At 36.3% G+C, this 21,316-nt stretch overlaps 1 protein-coding gene across 2 annotated transcripts; it reads left to right on the forward strand.

The window, feature by feature from the left end:
* The first annotated feature begins 194 nt into the window (after positions 1–194).
* WBP11 (WW domain binding protein 11) lies at positions 195–15,616 on the forward strand. 2 transcript variants are annotated; one of them, XM_012753736.3, is made up of 12 exons: positions 195–349; positions 2,538–2,649; positions 3,146–3,177; positions 4,043–4,136; positions 6,725–6,921; positions 8,219–8,352; positions 8,571–8,770; positions 9,299–9,490; positions 11,361–11,462; positions 11,887–12,180; positions 13,243–13,425; positions 14,598–15,616. In XM_012753736.3, exons 2-12 carry the CDS (start codon positions 2,586–2,588, stop codon positions 15,029–15,031), a joined length of 1,926 nt encoding a protein of 641 aa, XP_012609190.2. In that variant the 5' UTR covers positions 195–349; positions 2,538–2,585; the 3' UTR covers positions 15,032–15,616. The 2 variants fall into 2 exon arrangements, with proteins under 2 accessions (XP_012609190.2, XP_012609189.2); XM_012753735.3 differs by having other exon boundaries at positions 195–343.
* Positions 15,617–21,316: the final 5,700 nt, after the last annotated feature.

The raw sequence follows: 21,316 nt of genomic DNA on the forward strand, positions 1-21,316 counted from the left end.
TTCTAATTATTTCTATTGGATTAGATAAGTGTCAATCGACGTGGCGTCTTTATGCTTAATGGGGCGGGCTCTCAATACTCAACCAATTAGATATTGTAACGGAGCGGAAAAGACTCTGGTCTTGGAGTTCTTGGGTGCTCTCTATGGTTCCAGGGCCTAGCAACGCGGAGACCGCCGGCGCAGGGGATAGGAAATGACGTAGGGATTGCGGAGGGGCGCGAGGTTTCAAGATGGCGGTGGCTTGTTGGTTGACCGAGAGGCTGACTTGAAGGCCCTAAAAAGTAAAAGAGGCTGGGAGTCGTCCCCTCCTTGCTTCTCACAGCTCTGGGAGCCCAGCAGAAGTGTGAGTGTACGGAATTGCTTTACTCCGTTTCTTCATCTCTCTCGTCCCTTCCCGGGGCCTGCGCGTTTGCCTTGGGGACACCAGGCCTCTTTGCCCCGCTCTTCCTTTCCCCGGTTGAGGTCTCCTGGATCGCAGACTGGGGTATCCCTGAGCCTGGGGCGGCGAGGCTTCCAGGGGTTTGCGCGGCTGGCTCGCCTGGGTCGGTTAGGACCGCCTCCTATGCACGTTGAGTGGTAGCCTTGGTTTTGACGTCTTGTACCTCGAGTCAGGGTCAACCGTCGTTATGGTTTCGGCAGTTGCTGCTGTTGCCTCCTTTCGTGGACCTGGACCCTGTCCCACTGAAGCTTCTTTGGCTATTTAGAGTTCCACAACGGTTTTTTTGCTTGATTTTTCGCTCGCCTCTGCTTTTAGGCAAAGAAGTAGTTTGTGTAGCCTAGGGCTCCAGTGTCTTCTGTAAAATTCTCTGTAATTCGTATCTGTTCTGTGTTTGCGCTGTGAGAGAAGGGTCAAAATATGAGCGTGAGGAGAATTGAGACAGGAAAGCACAAAAGACACAGGCAATCAAAGATAGAGGAGTTTGTATTTGTACTGAGTTTGCAGTTTGCTCGTTCCCACCCTTCTTTACCCCCTACTCCCTACTCCCCAACCCCCTGTTTTCTGAGAAGGAGGCACTTGACAGGGTAAAATACAATAACAGCCACTGGAACAACTCTGAAACATGTAGTAGAAATCGGGCCAGTTGAACACTTGGTGAAAGATACATTAATAAACTCGTCTGACTAAATCTTCATAAAAGGGAGAAGGAAAGATATAATTGTATGGTCTACCAAAAGATTTACTTCATAATCTTCCCTTCTCACCATTAAAAAGGTGTCTGCTTTCAAAAGGAAACAAATTTGTCAACCTTTGTTATTGGAAAGACTGGGTTTCAAAAAGTTAAGCCTCCTCCTTTTGGAGTAAGAGGAAGAAGTCATGTAATAATGTATAATGTTAATAAAAGTTTTAGGTTACAAAATATTTTCCCTCAAACACAACTATTCCTTTTAGTTACCTCAAAAAAATGCAAATCAGGAGTTAAGTACTAGTAAGAAAAATATATATCTGAGTCTTAAAAAATCCTAGCACTCTCGGAGGCCGAGGCGACAGAATTATTTGAGCTCAGGAGTTCGAGACCAGCCTGAGCAAGAACGAGACCCATCTCTACTAAAAATAGAAGGAAATTATTTGGACAGCTAAAAATATATAGAAAAAATTATCCGGGCATGGTGGCGCATGCCTGTAGTCCCAGCTACTCAGGAGGCTGAGGCAGGAAGATTGGTTGAGCGCGGGAGTTTGAGGTTGCTGTGAGCTAGGCTGATGCCAGGGCACTTAGCCGGGCAACAGAGTGAGACTCAGTCTCAAAAAAAAAAAAAGTTTTGGAGAGGTCTCTTAATACGGTTCTAATTTCGAATGTTGACATTTTTAGTTATGTTTTGGGCTCTTGAGATTCAGGAATTATATCTGAATTAGAATAAAATATAGTTAAATTAATGAGTTTTTACTGTCTCACAAGCGTTGGAAATGTATAGGTACATGACAAGTAAAACCATGGATAGTGGCAAGGGTGGGCTATTCGTCTTTGAGCTCATATCTATTACCCCCATACCCTTTTGATTCATCTTTTACTCTGCATGTGAAGAAAGGGAGAATGTAGAAAAAGGACTAATGGCTTGTCCTGTTTATGGTTTGTGCCCTACTGTTAAAAAGCATTTTTAGTTGATTTTTTCAGTTGACAGTCAGTGCTGTGATCCCATAAGGAAAAAGTTAAATTGATGATTCAATGATATTTAAAGTGATCTTCATACCTGTTATGTTTCTAAAGAATAATAGAGATCTAATTGTTTATGGTCAAGAAAGTTGAGGCCCTCTTTCTTGGATACTAAGATCAAAATTAAGGAAAGAAGCCAGGCACAGTGGTGCACACCTGTAATCTCAGCTACTTGGGAGGCCAAGGTGGGAGGATGGCTTGAGACCAGCCTGAGCAACATAGTGAGACCCCGTCTCAAAAAGAAAAAAGAAAAATAAAACACCTAAGGAAAGAACAAAGTCTCACTAAATCAAGAATTAATGGAGTGTTTCTTTTCAGAAGATTGGTAGGGACTCTAAAAAAGAAAAAATGTTATAAGAAATATAAGCTATTTCTTCATCTTCCCAGGTTTTTTGTTTTCTTTTAATGAACAAGTAAACCACACAGATTGTCAACATGGGACGGAGATCTACATCATCCACCAAGAGTGGAAAATTTATGAACCCTACAGACCAAGCTCGTAAGTGTCCATTAGCGTGGAATAATAAAGTAGAGGAGTATTAAAAATTGCAAATAGTAGGGAATCTATTTCATTCTGCTTAATTATAAGATCAGCAGTGATAGGAAGAGTAAATTGTGTAAAGTTATCCAGTGTTCTTATGGGCGCATGATTAGAATTTTAACATGGAAAGAAATTAGTACTCTTATTTTTTGATTGACTTGAAAAGTGAAATTGGCTTAAAACTTTCTTTTGTGGTCTTGAATTTTGAACAAATTAGTTTTATAAGCTCTTGTTTAGTATTTTATGTTATCTTTTTCCTTCCGATTCTTAGTTATTTTTGAAGAAACATAAAAATGTTTTGACATTTTTGGTTGCCATGATTAGAGGGATGCAATTAACATCTAGTGGGTAGAAAGGCCAAGGATGCTGCTAAATATTATCTATATTGAGTTGGAGAAAATGCTAATGTTCAAGATTTGAAAGTTTTATTATCTCTCCCTCTCTCCCTTTTAAGGAAAGGAAGCCCGGAAAAGAGAATTAAAGAAGGTATGATTTCAAAAGCATCATTGGTAATTTCACGTGGTGTTTGGCACATCTTGTGATTTGGGATTCGTGGATTTCAAAATAGCATTTCCAGTTATTTTCCAGAAAAGATAGTTTATGCTTCTTATAAAAACCATAAAATTTTCTAAGCCAAAAATTACCATACTTAGAAACTGAGCCAAAATAACTTAGTAAATAGGTTTATAACCGGTTATAATGGCCTTATTTGACTACCTTTACCAGTGAGTGAAAATATACTTTTAAACTTCTTTTTATTGCTGTTTGTCAAAACATAACTGCTTTAAAAGGTAATGAATTAGAGACTGGAAATAAATGTGACACTAGATAGTAATAGCTTTGTATGTTCGTTTTCCTGACTAGTTAGCTATTGTTTGTGGCAAAATACTTCAACAGAATAAGAAAGGATTTACTTTATAGGATGGATCATGCTTTAACACATTGAAAACTTAGATATTTAATAATTTTCAATTGTTTTGTTTGATTGTTTAGCATAAAATCCTGCAATATTTTATTCTAATATAATTTTAGAATTTAATTGCAACGTTTGTACCTTTTTTTTTTTTTAAAGAAACTTACAGTGTTTTTTGTTTAACTGCTAAAGATCTCACAGGGTTAAAAGAAATACTTTAAGAAAACATATCTAATAATTAACATGTCTTTATTTTATTTACTAAAGTCTAAACATTTTTGAGAGCAAGAAATTACATATCTTTGTTTCTGGTGGTTACAAGTTATCAGAAACCAGGGAGAAGTTCAAAATTCAGCTTAAATAGATTCTTAAAGAAGATTAAAATAAAAACTCATGAGTGTCCAGCTTCTTGACATTCTGCTCTTTTATTTTTCTAAGAACAAAAAACAGCGCATGATGGTACGAGCTGCAGTTTTGAAGATGAAGGATCCCAAACAGATTATCCGGGACATGGAGAAATTGGATGAAATGGGTAAGAATTTACATAAAGGTAGATATAACAATCTGATATATGTGGAGGCAGGCAGGTAATGAGTGAAGCAATATAGGCCTAAGAAAAACAGAACAGCATGATGGCATGTGACACTTGGATTTAGTTTTAGTGTCAAGGAAACAAAAATGGGGTGATGACAGGTTATTGCAAACTAGAGTTCCCATATACTGGAATAAGAGGGAAGGTATTACTTGGCTTCAGCTAGTTATGATGTAACAAAAGCCCAGTTTGGTCAGCTTGATTTTCTAGGTAAGACTGAAATCTGGTTTATGAAGTCATATTGGGTTTTTTTGTTTGTCCTGATTTGTTTTTTAATGCTGGCAACTACCATGTAAATCTAAATATTAGGCACCATGAATATAAGGCAATTTTCTATTTTTCCAGCCAAGAGATCCAAAAAATCATTTGACCATTTGGTAAGGATATAGAAGAAAACATCAAATACCTAAAATCAAATTATATAAAATATCATACTAGGATTTGCCTATCTTCTTCACATTTAATGGAATAATTTTCTTTAGTTTCTTCATATGCGTCTTCAGTATCACTCAGTTATAAGTGGAATCCATGAAATAGCTGCATGTTATCTTTCTTTGCATCCAAGTTGTTTGAGTATTATTGATGCTGCCAATGGAATTTTTATCCTAACCCACAAATACCCTTTCTCTTAATATTAGAACATGTAGAGTATTTTGTCTTTTTTTATAGAAGTTTTCAAATATGCAAAAAACAAAATAGTTAAATCCCATATTCTTTTTTCCTGTCAAGTTTTTGCCAATTCTGTCATCTACCCTTTGCCACCTTTTTTTTTTTTTTTGTATTTTGAAGTGATCTTTGCAAGTTCTGTAGTTTCCCCCAAAACACAGAGTAGTAAGTGAAACTCCTCAATGGTGCACTAAATGGGATTCAAAAACACTGAGTCATGTGGCATAATGGTATTACAAGGTTTCTGAAATAATGTGGAAGAGCCTGTGCAGCTAACCTGGACAAGAGTTCTGGGTCAGGCTACAGAATCCCAAATCTTTCCTACTTCAGCTGTAACTGATTCCACTTATTGCCTCCCATCTAAGTGTCAGCAGGGATAGTTACTTTCCTTAGGGTATCAGAGAATCCTCTATTAAATGACCCAAAATTGTTATTTTTGAAGGAGATTATAATAATAACTGAGGTTTATTAAACACTTACCTTGCTATGCACCAGTTTTTTCTACGTGTTATCATCTAATCCTCACAACAACTTTGTAGGGTGGGTGGACTGTCCTCATTTTACAGGTGAGGAAACTCAGGCACAGAAAGATTCTGTACCTTTCTTAAGGTCACACTGGTATGTGATAGCAAAGCTGGGATTAAAACTCAAGCATTCAACACTTTTATTAATCATACTAGGAATAGTATGGTGTAACAATATACCTTCAGATTTGAATGAATTATCAAGATTGATAGTTAATAGGATTTAAGGGAAATTAAACTTGTTACTCTTCAGGGAAAGGGGAGAAAGGAACACTGTTCATCAGGGTTCTGGTTACAATTTATGAAACTCAATACAAACTAGTTAAAGCAGAAAGAAGTAACCATTGGTTCCCAATTGAGAAATCCCCAAGGGAAGCCAGCTTTGAAAACCCAGATATCATCATCAGTACTGACCATCTGTCTAGTCTACTCTCTTTTGACCACATTTAGCATACTGCTGACAGACTTCTTCTTGGAATAGAATGTTGAATATGCATGTGGAATTAGTGGTAATTGGGATACAATGCCGCAGGCAGCTCTAGATTTGTTTTATCCCTGCTTAATATCTATAAGGAAAAAAATCTGAGAGCTTCTCTCTCCCACATCTACATTTAAGATCCCAGAATGATCTGGTCCCAACTAAGATAAGCCAATTGATCTCTGAGTCAGTCACTAAAAAGGAAGGTGCAGGGCTAACATTGACCAAGCAGGCCTGCTCATTCCTTGTGGGACAGAAGACCTCAAATTAAGCCGCATCTGATCAGTTGGGGAGAAAAAGGTTATGTGATAGCCAAACAAGGAATATAGGTCTGTTATAAAAATAATAGTTAAATGGTGAGCCAAACACCACTGAATATTTTATTTGTAACTCCATTTTATCATCAGAGTGCTGTTATAAAATAATTGATGTCCCCATTTTCCAGATGAGGAAGCTAAAGACCAGGGAATTCAAGTAAAATGCCCGAAGTTTCAGAATTAAATGACAGAACTAGTATTGTACGTAAATGCAGGTCTGTCTGAGGGAAACTTCACTATGCTAGGTTTTCAGCATAGAGAAGTGAAAATTTATTTTTATTATAATGAAGATAAAAGTCAAATAGGTGACATTTTTGAGAAAAGAAAGTAAAATGAATGGCCATCTTTAAGGTAGAATTTTAATAAACTTAATAAATTTTTAATAAATAAGTTCTTTGAATAAAATCAAAAGAGTATCTAGGTGTCTGGATCCCTTTTAAAAAGTTTTAGTATATAAGGAGGTTTTTGTTGAATTTTGTAACCTTTTATACCTAAATCAAGTAGCCTTTTGTATTTAATTCTATAATCTGCTTTTTCTCTCAGAATTTAACCCAGTGCAACAGCCACAGTTAAATGAGAAAGTACTGAAAGACAAGCGTAAAAAGCTGCGTGAAACCTTTGAACGTATTCTACGACTCTATGAAAAAGAGAATCCAGATATTTACAAAGAACTGAGAAAGCTAGAAGTAGAATATGAACAGAAGAGGGCTCAACTTAGCCAGTATTTTGATGCTGTCAAGGTAATCAAGTTTGTTTTGAGAGGGAAACTAAAATGTTGTACAGAATGGAGTATCCCTTATATGAAATGCTTAGCACCAGAAGTGTTTTGAATTTGTGATTTTTTTTCACATTTTGGAATATTTGCTTATACCTAATGAGATATCTTGGGTATGGAACCCAAGTCTAAACATGAAATTTATTTATGTTTCCTATGCAAATAGCCTGATGGTAATTTTATACAATATTTTAAATAATTTTTTACATGAAACAACATTTTGACTGCAACCTATCACATGTAGAATTTTTCCATTTGTGGCATCATTGTGGTGCTCAAAGTTTCGGATTTTGGAGCATTTCAGATTTTCAAATTAGGGATGTTCAACCCTGTACTTCGATTTGCTCTTAAAAGCTAATGGGAAAATTGATCACATTGAACCTCTTCCTCATGGCAATTCCTTACAAACCTAAACATACACTTACCCCGTGAGCCAGCTAACCTCTGATTACAGGGGGGAAATTAATTCATCTATCAACCCAATAGTAATAGCCAAAAACTAGAAACAGCCCAGGTGCCCATTAATAGGATATTGGGTAATCAGAGTGTAGTATATTTCTATAATAGATACTATTCAGTGATAATATTCAACAATAAAAAGGAATTATCTACTAATCCTCAAAACAACATGGAATAAAAAATGAAAGAAAAAAACATGGATAAATCTTGAAAATATGCTAAGATTTCATAGTTAAAATTCCATTTTTATAAAGCTGTAGAATAAGCAAAACTAATATGTGCAGGGAAGAAAATTGTAGCAGTGGTTGCCTTGAGTTGGTGTTAGGGATTGATTGGGAGGGAGTGTGAGGTGTATGCATTTGTCAAAACTTACTGAATTTGTACATTTCATTGTAAGTATTACATCAAAATAAAAGTGGAAAAAAATCAAATGGTGTAATTTTTGTAAAGTAGGTAGTATGGGTTCTGTCACCCAGACTATTAAATAGGGTAGCTTTGGTGCTAGATACTTTTAACAGTAGGATTTCCATAAACAGCAGCTATTTCAAATTATATTCAAGAAGAATCAGCTGATAATAAGGGAGGGGGGGAACAGTTGCATTTTGGTTTTTATAGAGACAGATTTCTTTCAGTTCTTTAACAGTCTTTGAAAGTATCGAGGCATTCTAGCTTAGTTTTTTTTTGTGATATTTATGTTAGTTGGAAAGGAAATCCAAGTTATGAAACAGCTAACCTGTCATTTTTAGTGTCGAGTATGTAGATTACTTTTTTATCGTACTACTGAAAGATTCTCTCTGTTTCAGAATGCTCAGCATGTGGAAGTGGAGAGTATTCCTTTGCCAGATATGCCACATGCTCCATCCAACATTTTGATCCAGGATATTCCACTTCCTGGTGCCCAGCCACCCTCCATCCTTAAGAAAACCTCAGCCTATGGGTAAGAAAGCAATGTCATAATCAGAGCATTTATTAAAAACATATATTGTCTATTCAGTGCCAAAATGAATGCGGTGGGAAATAAAGGACAAGGTGGATGTAAGCAGTGTGCCATTTAATTAAATGTGAGATAAGAAATCCCTTGAAAATTGTTTAGAAGAGGAATTAAATATCTCATTACTGTTAGATGATTGATCACTGTGAAATATTTTTTTACAGACCTCCGACTCGGGCTGTTTCTATCCTTCCTCTTCTTGGACATGGTGTTCCACGTTTGCCCCCAGGCAGAAAACCTCCTGGCCCTCCCCCTGGTCCACCACCACCTCAAGTTTTGCAGATGTATGGCCGTAAAGTGGGCTTTGCCCTAGATCTTCCTTCTCGTAGGCGAGATGAAGACATGTTATATAGTCCTGAACTTGGTAAGGAGTGACTATTCCTTTTGCTCTTACAACCTTTTCACTATCATTTTTTATGTTGGTCCTATTTAACATATTGTTTACCACCCTCAGAACTTAGGAAATAAATGAGGGTACTATATATATACTAATGTACATACAGATAGATAAATCATAGGATCTGCTCAAGTAAAATCATCATAAATAAGGGAAGTATAGAAATGTTTATGTGTTTTAAATAAGGCTTTTCTTAGAGATGTCTTAACTGCTAATCCCTTAAGACTTGTATACCAGTTTCCCTTTCAACTTTTTGGTCATCAGATTAGAGTCATTGAATACATTGACTGCATGTGTGTGTGTGTATGTATATATATATATATTTTATTGCCAAATGAAAATATTGTCAGACTATGAAAAGCAGTGTACAGGATTTTTTTAACCAATTAGGTTGTTATATTGTGAGTTAAATAGCAAAATTTTCTGTGTTTTTGGGTACCATGTAGTGGAGGATCCAATCATATAACTTGTTCTATAATCCCTCCCCATTTTCAGCTCAGCGGGGTCATGACGATGATGTTTCCAGCACCAGTGAAGATGACGGCTATCCTGAGGACATGGATCAAGATAAGCATGATGACAGTACTGATGACAGTGACACTGACAGATCAGATGGAGAAAGTGAGGGGGATGAATTTGTACATCGTGATGATAATGAAAGAGACAACAATGAAGAAAAAAAGTCAGGTATGTGCAGATGACAGTTCCTTGATTTTGATCAATAAAAAGCACACAAGCTAAGGATCCTGATTTATTTGTGAATCTATGCAAGCAATTGTGAGATTTTGAAAGGGGGGATCATAGCTATATTTGTCTTCATATCTTGAAATTTTGAAAGTTTTTGACACATAATAAGCACTAAATGGATGTTTGTGAGGAAAAGTATTAAACAGTGTATATAATGTAAAAGTCTAATAAAGTCCACTTTGGGGGGAAAAGATAATAGCTCTTCAACAGCACAAAGATAGACAGTCATGGGCATGTTTAGGAAAGAAAAGAGAATAACTGTATTGAGAAAACCACATTGTTACTATTTTTTAATAAGTCTATTTTAAATATGTACATGTGAAGCCCTTTCGTTATATCTTATATTAACCAGGAGCACACTTATAACTCAGGTACCCCTGTAAGTGAATCACAAAATATATTACATCCATAATGTATGTTATATGTTTATTTGATAATTACACATTCAAATTGAATTACATGTACTCTTTTTTAAAAGCAGATATGACATTTGTCAACAACATTTTAAGCATCATAGTAGATACTGAACAATGCAAAATGTACACTAATTCCTATCAAACCTCAGTAGTTTGGGGATTGTTTTTGAAGCCTACAACCCAGAACTTATATATTAATATATAATGTTACTATTACTATTTATAATGATGACAAATTTTTCTCTTGCTACGCCTTAAGAATCATGGTTGCAAATGAAAAAGCTAGTTAAAAAGAATGGATGGGGAGAACTGGTAATGAAAAATTACAGAGGACTCTTAGGTAGGAACCAATACTAGAAAGTAGAAAGCCATTAGGGCCATGGCAGCTCCATTCTTCTCTGGGACGGTGTGGTCTCTTGCCTTCTTTTTTCTGCCAACTTTTTTTTCTTATATATAATCATCTGCATACACGTGCTAAAGGTGGCTATTTCAACAATGAATTGATCTTCAGCTAATAATTGAGTTTTTATTATACACAAGGCATTTTTCTAGGCACTAGAAATACAGGGTAAACAAAACTAAAGCCCTGCACATATGGAACAACTATTCTTCTGTAAATGTTTATCAACTAAGAATGCTTCTAATACTGTACCATTAACATGGTGTTTAACACCGTATAATAGATAGCCTTTGTCAGGTTAAGAAGTTCCTTTCTATTCCTAGTTTGCTAAGAGTAGTTTTTATCATAAATACTTTTTAAACTTCTGTTAGGATGTTATTATGTTGGGTTTTTTTTATGAATTAAATTGCTGGCTTTTCTAATATTAAACCATCTTAAATTTGTGGGACCAACCTTATGTGCTTATGATGTAGTTTTCTTTTAAAGCACTATTGGATTCAGTTTGCTTATATTTTATATTTGCCAGCAGGGTAATTTGGGGATCAGAATTACACTAGCTTCATAAGTTGGATAGCATTCCATCTTTTCCTATGTCCTTTATCAGGAGATTTCTGTAACTTAATGTTTGGCTGAATTTCCTCATAAAATTATTTGTCGCTTTTAAGGGTGTAGACCTTCAACTACCATTTTAATTTTGTATGTTCTGTGCTTATTACTTCTTTACCCAATTTTAGTAATTCGTATTTTTCTAGAAAATTGTTTTTTCATCTGTGTGTTCAATTTCATTGACATAAAGACACTGACAGTATTCTCGCTAATAGTATTAAATTTTTTAAATTTACTAGTTGGCACTCCATTTGCTATCATTAACATGGCTATCTCTTCCTGCACTTCTGGGTAGCAATCATAGCTAGTACATTATAGTGTGTTATATATGAAACATTTACTGAATTTTGTTGATCCCAATCTACCTCACTCCCTTGTTCCCACTTAGGTCTAAGTGTACGATTTGCAGATATGCCTGGAAAATCAAGGAAGAAAAAGAAGAACATGAAGGAGCTGACTCCTCTTCAAGCGATGATGCTTCGCATGGCTGGTAAGGCAGGGAAAGAATAGTGAATCACTTCCATGCCAGTTGCTTTACATACCTTTTTCCATTTGGTATCTCAACCCTGAAGTAAATAATAAGCCCTTGTTTTACAAAAATTAAGGTTTGGAGCCATTATGCAGACTGCTCAAAGTTACATAGCTGCCCAAAGTTACGTAGCTAATAAATGTTTGGGCTGTCATTTATACTGAGGTCTTTCTTATTCTATAGCCGGGTTCATTCCACTGTGCTACACTAGCATAGAGGAGGAGAATACTATTTTATTCCTCCACATCTGAGTATTTTATTGAAGAAGACTACTTGGTTGTTATTTTAAGACACATATATTGAGCATGTGTCATAAGTCATTGCTGTTCTCCAAGCTGTAAAAAACTGAATCAACTCCATTCACCTCGTTTAAAATGTATTTCAGGTCAGGAAATCCCTGAGGAGGGACGGGAAGTAGAGGAATTTTCAGAGGATGATGATGAAGATGATTCTGATGACTCTGAAGCAGAAAAGCAATCACAAAAACAGCATAAAGAGGAAGCTCATTCTGATGGCACATCTACTGCTTCTTCACAGCAGCAGGCTCCCCCACAGTCTGTTCCTCCTTCTCAGATACAAGCACCTCCCATGCCAGGACCACCTCCTCTTGGACCACCACCTGCTCCACCTTTACGGCCTCCTGGACCACCTACAGGCCTTCCTCCTGGACCACCTCCAGGTAAGCACTTACATGATGTGAATAAATAAAGTGTAAATGAGGTTAGAATGAAGTCATTCCAAAAAATATCGTTAGTATTGATGTTTCTCTGTCTTCATAGTGGAATTCTCTAAGATATCAAAGATTCTCAAAGGATAAGTGAAACTTGTTGATTCCTAAGGCATTATTTGCAACTTATAGTTCTTCTAACAGCTACCGTTTTTCTCCAGGTTTTCTTTCCCTTTTTCAGGGTTCTTATTTCTGGTTATAGCAGGCAGAGACTTGCACATATACCTGATACTTCTTTAGTGTTACTTTTTAATATGACAGGCTGTCCCAGTTGTAAATTGGTAGCTGATGGGACTAGGGCACAGTTAATACTATTTGTGTTGTTCTTAGGTTGTTACTGACTGTCAGCGTAATCTTTATGGTTTTTTAATTAAAATTATCCTGTTGACCTGAAAAAATACATATAATATATATATAGCTTTTTAGTTGTAGTTCTTTCATAAAGACAAAGGTGATCAGTCTATTTTATCAAGTATTCAGCTTGAAGGTATAAAAGGTTTATTTATAATTTAAAACAGCATAAAGAACATTTCAGCTATTTATGATCTTAATCCTTCATCCTACAGTCAGCTAATTAAGTTTTCTTCAATTTAGCTAATACTTTTCTGATTAGTGCAAAGTGAAATTATCTATCTTACATCATTCTCAGGGGTCCTTATCTATATCTTAATGAGTTTCAGGGGGTCCTTAAAGCATCATGCTTTATATTCCATTTCAGCTTATACTGGAACCATTTATGAATTCTTAATCACCTTTGTATATTTTCAGCCTCTCAGAGCCGTGATTAAGCATGCTTTCTATTAGTGCTGGGAATAAAAATAAATGATCTATAACAAATCCAATACCCTTTTTCTGGTGCTCAAATATTTGTTGAATGACTTCTGCTTCTATGCATGTTTCATTAAGCTTTTGAAGTTAATTCTGATTACAGGTTAAAATGATAAGTCACTGAGTTACCTTTATACCATAATTATTGCTTAATGTTTATTTGTTCTATCATTTTTCTCTTTTTAGGAGCTCCTCCATTCCTGAGACCACCTGGAATGCCAGGACTCCGAGGGCCTTTACCTCGACTTTTACCTCCGGGACCACCACCAGGCCGACCCCCTGGTCCTCCCCCAGGTCCACCTCCAGGTCTGCCTCCTGGTCCTCCTCCTCGGGGACCTCCACCAAGGCTACCTCCCCCTGCACCTCCAGGTGAAGCTTTCAATTTCTGTAACAAAATCCTAGCCTACTACATGTTTCATTTGATATAAGACATTGTCAGATTTTAATATTCTGAAATCCAGAGGTATCTTACAATTAGTGGTGGTTTTTAATTGCTGTTGGCTTGAATTGAAATAGTTTTTCCAGTTAGTATTTGCATTTGATTCTGCCAGTCACTTGAAGTACTCCTCTCAGCCAGAGAACACATTTGATTGAATTATCTATTTGAGATTTTTTGTTGTAATTATGAAGTGTTCCATGTATCTGTATTCGTACCAACCTAAAGTTTAAAATCGCAGGGGAGATTTTTTTCCCTCCTCCTTCTACCCAGCGTCAAGGTTAGACATGCATTTTCTATGGGCTTGTTTAATGTGGTAGATATATATATTTCCGGTTTACTAAATTAAATGTCCCAGTTTAATATGAAGGTCTGCTTTTAAGTGCCCCAGCTTGGGCTTTTTCTTTTCTGTCTTAGTGGTACATGGAGTAATTATGAGTCTATATAATCATTAGCCTCTTGGATTTGATGAAGTATACTACTTTAATTTAAAGTGGCATTTGAAGAATTTCAAATCTGCAGTTCTTAGCATATGAAGATTGAATGTCTGAACCATCAATAGGACATGAATTCTTTTCTAGCAATGATGACAGATTATGATTAATTATATTCTTTCATTCCATGTGCATTTAATGACCAAGGTTAAACTGTTATTTCCCACCCATTGAGTTACTTTTTTAGCAGAGAAGCTGGTATGGAAATAAGTAGATAATGCATGGAGATCAACCTCCTGATCTTGACCTTAATAATATCTGCACTATACAGCTAAACTAGAATCTTAGACTGTCAGTGTTGAAATAGTATTTGAAACTGGTTGGTGTTGTCAGTTTTACTTTATATTTTAAAGTAGGGCATTATTTAGAGAGGAAAATCCCATGTTACTTAAGTACAGAAATACAGGCTGAAGGTGAATACTGTTTTATACTCCTTACTACCAGAATATATTTCTGAGTTTCAAATAGCCAACAGCATGAGTTCAACTTATTTTCTGTAAGTCATTATCCATTTTTTAAAAATTGTCAATCTATATTTAAACAACCTTAATAGTAGTTAAATTTTATTAGTTCCTGTGGTATTCATTCTGCCTGTTTTTGTCATCATTTAGGTATCCCTCCACCCCGTCCCGGCATGATGCGCCCACCTTTGGTGCCTCCACTTGGACCTGCCCCCCCTGGGCTTTTCCCACCAGCTCCCTTGCCGAACCCTGGGGTTTTAAGTGCCCCGCCCAACTTGATTCAGCGACCCAAGGCGGATGATACAAGTGCAGCCACCATTGAGAAGAAAGCCACAGCAACCATCAGTGCCAAGCCACAGATCACTAATCCCAAGGCAGAGATTACTCGATTTGTGCCCACTGCACTGAGAGTACGTCGGGAAAATAAAGGGGCTACCACTGCTCCCCAAAGAAAGTCAGAGGATGATTCTGCTGTACCTCTTGCCAAAGCAGCCTCCAAATCTGGTCCTTCTGTTCCTGTCTCAGTACAAACTAAGGATGATGTGTATGAAGCTTTCATGAAAGAGATGGAAGGACTACTGTGATAGATTTTGATGCCAGAACAGGCTTCTGTTCACAACAGTGGCCCATGAAGAAAGATGCTTTTATTAAACTTAGGTGAAAGAACTGCTTCCACTGTCAGGGTATTTTCTAATTTCAGTTCAAGGAATATCCTAAAGTTTAGCCTTGTTCAGAATTTACTGCATTAAGAGAGAGTATTTCATTCAGAATAGATTGGTTATTAAAGCTGTGCTGCTACCATCCATTCCCTTTCACACCATCATTTTCATCCCAGTTCTCCTCCAGTTCTTTGGAAATTTGTGATCAGGGGGATCTGAGTTCCTTATTTGTTTTGACTCTCTTCTTGTGTGCTGTGGGCACTGGAGTAGAGATTTCTGAAAAACCAGTTTATTTCATCTTGCCTTTTGTGTTTGAGTTATTTTTAATATTTTCCTGTAAATATTTTGTAATATTTTACTTGTAGTGAAATGGATCACAATGTCATTTCCTATTAATACAAAGCAGGATATGTGGGAAGAAAATGTACAATTCTTTGATTAAAATTATTTCCCACTGACCTAAACTTTGAGTGTTTCATGGAAAAAATAAATAAATGTTCTACACCAAGATACTCTGTGTTACTGATAATGTATAAACATGATACCTGTTTTATGGGCAGAAAAAAAGCAAGTATTTGAAACTTGGGTTTTAAGGAATTATCATTTCTGGTACAGAATGAGAATCTTACTGAAAACTTGGTAAAAACTAAGTTTTAATTTTAAGGGATTAAAAAGGAATAAATTTTTCCTTTAAGATTATTATATTGGCTTTAGAGAAATTGAGAGGTATTACAAATAGTATGACTCAGCTGTTTTTGCTTGGAAGAGTGTCTTATCCTTAGTGATTACTTATTTCTTCCAGAGTTTGGTAAACTGATACTAATTGAATGAGAAAGGCCATGTTAAGCCATTTCTGAACTATTAAAGAATCAGAAAAGGTTAACTTTTTTTTGACTAGGTGTGCTTTATATGCTTTTATATTAAAATATTAAGAATGCTTAACACTATTTACATTGATTTTTTTTTTTTTTTTTTTTTAAATCTAGCTCCTACAGAAGGTATCATTTTCTTTACAAAGTACTTTAACACATCCACCCAGTAACTCGGGGAGATGACTTTCACAGAAATTTTCCCCATTTTACACTTGAGTGTATTAAAACTTATACAGGACTCATGATTTATCTAGTAGCCCAAAGTGTGTATTTTATGTACACATACACACATACATACATAATGTATGTGTTGTGTTTAGGCTAAGCACACCTTTTCACCATATGTTAAATGCCTTTCATGAGAATCTCATACCATCAAAAATTGGTGATATCCTAAAATGTGTAATAATACAAGGCTTTTATTTTCTCAGAGTTTATTTCTTTGGTGAATTTTTAAAGTTTCTATTCTGAGATCTTTTGTGTATCTGACTTTGCTTGGAAGTTATTTAAGATTAAAGCAAATCCTGCTAAGATACTAAATAGATCATTTTGAGTTTGTTTTTAGTGTATAGTTCAGCAGGTGAATTGAATTTTTGATCATCTAGATGAAAGGATTGAGCACAATTACCTCATCCTCAAATCAATATTGTAATTGTAATTAACAGTCTCAGCATAAACAGTTACTTTTCAGAATTTGGATGCAATGTTTTTAATGCTTTTTCTTGAAATTTATATTCTTTCTGAGAGATTTCTGACTCATGTTAATAAAAGGAAGCTATTGACAGTTTATCATAAAGTCATTTCCTAATATTGCTAGTTTTATTTTCTGAAAATTAGTGGTAAAATCTGACACATTTAATACATCAGCCACATCTGCAGGAAAGGGGAATCAACAGTTAAGATTCTGGGTAGACATTTGTTGTCATGATTTATGTCATGGTATCAAAAATGGTTAGATCATAGCTGTGAAATGTAAGTTGGATGCAAATCTTCGATCAGGTATATAGATAGGCTTGGTACTGCTTTATCAAAGTGTCACTCACTGTATTACAGAGCAATCGCCCCTTAAAATCATTTTGAAATTCCTTTTACTCTTTTTCCTGAGCCTTAAGGTACTATAAAATGTGAATTAAGGATGACCACAATAATACTTTGCCATGGCATGGAATCAACATAGAGCTCTAGATGTTATTTAACGTTCTGTTTAGTTTCAATTCTCATTTCGTATATTCTAGTTTGTGCTCTTTAAAATATCTCCTTAGGTGGGGAAGGTTATTTTTTAAATTATTTTTTATTGCATTCAAGTAATTGTTCAAGACTACAGAAGATGCCACAATCACCACTCCATGTAGAACTTCACAGCTTATGTTTTTATCCTTAACTCAAACTGGAGCAGGTCTAATGTCTGAAATTGTTCTTCAGCCAGAAATAACTTGGAGGACAGAGCTTATTGCAGGACTCCTGGGGCTCAAAGCTGTCGCCCAGCAGAGCTACACATCATTTCTACACATCCAGGTCCTTGGTTCAGGAAGGTATGAATGAATTGCTGGAAAAAAATTTTACATCTGTAAAAATAAGAGCTTTTAGCAAAGGCTTGAACTGGAACTTCAGTGAGGCTGAAATAACTGCCTCCCTGCTTCAGTTTTCTAAGAGGCCCGTGTGTTAACAGTTTGGCTATGAAGGAGAGAGAGGACAGAGGGCAGGTGGCTATGGACTGGGTGAATGAAAAGGTTTTGTTTGATTGGCAAACTCATTTTCCTCAAGGCAAAATAGCCAGTAGAGAAGGAGAGGTGAGAGTATGGGGGGGAGGGGGTGTAATTGGTGGAATGAGGTGCCTGAGGAGGATTTGGGGGGTATAAGAGTCAGAGGATAAAGTTTGCTTATTCCACAGAGTTACTAAGAGCCTACTGTGAGCTAGGTGCTGGGAATACAGTGATGAGCAAAATCAGATGAGATCCCTAACCGCATGGACCCTAGGCAAATTCAGAGAATAAACTTCAATGTCTCCCTCTTGCATGGTGCTTGGACACCATTTGCCTTGAGCTGTCTGTCTATTTCCATTGCTGAGCAACCCCTCTTCTGGGTGACACATGATTTCATTAGCTACTGAGCAAGAGGAAAGCAGCCCATGACAGAGCAACAGGCCCGGACTATGAGATGGGTCCTGGTGTTGCTAGGAGTTGGCCTGACATAGTGACACTGCGGTGATCTTTTGAACACAAGCAATTTCACAGAACACCGACACCAGACAAGGCCACTGAATGACTGAAAAATCAAAACGAAAGCAAGACCACTGTGTAATCATGTCTGAACACAAACATGAACATTGTCCAAGCCACAAAAATGAATAAAGAGCCCCCTGTCCCAGCTAATAGGCACTAGCATATTTACCAATTACAGCTTGAGCTTTACTTCTTCCCACACATTTCAGCATTCCTTGCTTCCTGACAGCATGCAGTCCTGAGCAAAGGTCCAAAACCAACCAACAAAACCCCCAATTTCATAATAAATCCTAACACCCTATTCCTGAGACACCCCACGCTTCCCCAGGGTGTGTATTTTTCCTTGCTGCAAAGAGCAATAAACCCAACTTGTTCAACTACATGGGTGTTCCTGGTGGTCTTTGGCTGAGGTGACATAGACAAAAATACAGGTTCAGCTAGAGTTCCTTGCTTGGACCATAACTCAAAACTCAACAACAGTGTGCACATCTCAGACCTCTTGTGATATTTTTGTTGTTGTTGTTACTATTTTTAACTCTTGTTTTCTTTTTCTTACTTTCTTTTTTTTTTTTTTTTTTTTTTTTTGTGCCCAGGCCTAGAGATGGAGTCCAAACCAGGAGATTTTTTTTCTCATACTATGTTTGTTGTTATTTTTATCTATACTTCTTGGAGAGTTCTCCTTAACCCCTTGTGATTTTAGCGGTATGTGGTACCACCTGCTCAAGGCTAGGAGCTAAGTTCATGATGAATTGAGTCCCTATATTTTGTTGAAGCACTTAGTGTTGACTTTTTTCTGTCTCCCTAGGAAGATCTCTAGGAACTTTTTTGATTATCTAATCAGATTTACATTCTTTCACGAAATCATTTTTAGTCTTCTATACTCTACGTCTACTGCTTTTTAACTTGCTTAATATTTAATGTTGTCTATAGGCTAAGGGATGGACATAGGTCTGATAGATCTGTTTGCAAGTGCCCTCTAAGGGATGAGGAGTTCAGAGGGTCTCCAGACCAGTGACTGTAGAACAAATTTTTTCTTTGGGTCACCATTTCTAAACCTGATAAAGACTTATTCCTCATTTTTGCCCTAGTGCTCCTGAGAACTGGTCCATTAAGTGCTGTTTGTCTGGACCCCAAACTGGCTTTTGGGCAAACTCTGGGGGTTAGAAGTTACACATATTTACAGACCATTGCATTTCTCCTAGTCTTCACAATCTAAAACTGCACCTCTTTCAGGCGAAACGCATGATTCTTTCATGTTATCTCATTATAAAGCTAATCTGTACACTTGCACTCTAACAGGCTCAATTTCATAAGGGATATTTTGGAATTGTAGTGACCACTTGAGCTTTTGACATGAAAAAGATAATTCATTTGAGAAGTACTTTAAACCAGAAATCAAATAAACCCTCATGAGTTGATTGCTTATCTTGTTTGTTGGAAAGAAAGATATTTTTGTTGAATGTAGGGCTCATCCCTCCTTCAATTCCATACTTTGGGGTTAAGCCAGGCTGGCTTTTTAATTGCATGGCTGGATAAAATAATCAAGGATCCAATTACTGTCCAAACAAGCTGCCATTCTCTCCCATGTATGTATATGATAAAATCTGATTTCCAACATGTAAACTTTCCTTTCCTTGTAGAGAAAACAAAAACAAAGCTTTACATCTTTGAGATATCCTTGGCTAGTTGCACTGCTGAGCAACCCCTCTCCTGTGTGTCACATTATTTCTTTAGCTACTGAGCAAGGGAAAAGCAGCCCATGGCAGAGTATGGCTCTCTGTCTCTCTCTCTCTCTCTCTCTTTCTTCTTCTAGGGAAAACAAAATAAAGCTTTGCAGTGATAATTTCATAACTGTGCAAAGCCAGCTTCATTTCTTCTTCCTCACCACCTTCTTCTTTTTTTTCTTTTTTTGTTGTTCCTCTTACTCTCCATTCCCCTCTTGGGAAACTAAACATGTATTGATTTAAAAAATTCATTTGTCAGGGTCAAATTCCTAATGTTTTAAACATTCTAATATGCCTACATTGGTTTTATGAATTAATAAGCTATCACTGTTTCTAAAACTTCTTTAAAATTAAAACTTCTATGTAAAAAAGTTATATTCAACTAAATAGAATAATAATAAAGAACATCTTTTTAAATAGTTCTTTACCAATATTCTTCTTAGTTTTTCTTTAAAGTTTTCTCTGTCACTCTATATACCTTGAATTTTTGTATGTGCAATGTAAAAATGTAAAGGGTACCATTCCACCTGCAATCTCACTATTGGGTATTTACTCATAGGAAAGAAGTCATTTTACCTGCACTAGAATGTTATTGCAGCACAATTCAGAAATGCAAAGGTATGGAATCAATCCAAGTGCACATCAATTCATGAGTGAATTAAGAAAATGTGGCATATATATATATATATATATATATATATATATATACATATATATATACACACATACACACACACACACCATGGAATATTGCTAAGCCATAAAAAGAAATGAAATACTGTCTTTTGTAGCAACTGGATGGAACTGGAGACCATTATCTTAAGTGAAATATCTCAGGAATGGAAACACAAACACCACATGAACTTTTTAATAATTGGGAGCTAACTGATGGGTACACACGGGCACAAAGAAATGTAAAGTTCATTGGAAATCAAGAAGTGGGGTGGAGGAGGAGAGGGGTAAAAAACTATCTATCGGGTACAATGAACACTATTTGGGTAATGAGCACACTAAAAGCCCCAACTTAAGGATTATAAAAACTATCCATGTAACAAAAACATTTGTACCCCCTTAATATCTTGAAATTAAAAAATGTAGAGGGTAAAAATGAATGTCTATTCCAATTCCATTAGTAATGTGAGCCACCTCGTCAGCATTTCTGTGTGTGGAAAAAAGTGATAATTTTTAAAGACTATTTTCTAGTGATATGGCGAAATATAAACTAACTAGGGGGTCTCAAGAAGCGTCATGATCCAAATAATGGAAAAATCTCTGTGCATTGCCACTTTTTGTCCTGGTGTCCTTCCAGGCACATCTTCTCATCTCCTTACTGACGCCTCTTCCTCTGCCAATCGATTAAATCTCATAGATCCCCAAATCCTGCTGGCTGTG

This window comes from Microcebus murinus, chromosome 10, assembly GCF_040939455.1.
Source record: "Microcebus murinus isolate Inina chromosome 10, M.murinus_Inina_mat1.0, whole genome shotgun sequence".
In the NCBI taxonomy this organism is placed as follows: Eukaryota; Metazoa; Chordata; class Mammalia; order Primates; family Cheirogaleidae; genus Microcebus; species Microcebus murinus.

Excerpts from the sequence above, each read along its gene's own strand:
- WBP11 (XM_012753736.3), top strand. The coding sequence starts at position 2,586 with ATGGGACGGAGATCTACATCATCCACCAAGAGTGGAAAATTTATGAAC. Across the intron at positions 2,650-3,145 it reads GAACCCTACAGACCAAGCTC|GAAAGGAAGCCCGGAAAAGA; the intron begins GTAAGTGTCCAT and ends CTCCCTTTTAAG. Across the intron at positions 12,181-13,242 it reads TCCTCCTGGACCACCTCCAG|GAGCTCCTCCATTCCTGAGA; the intron begins GTAAGCACTTAC and ends TTCTCTTTTTAG.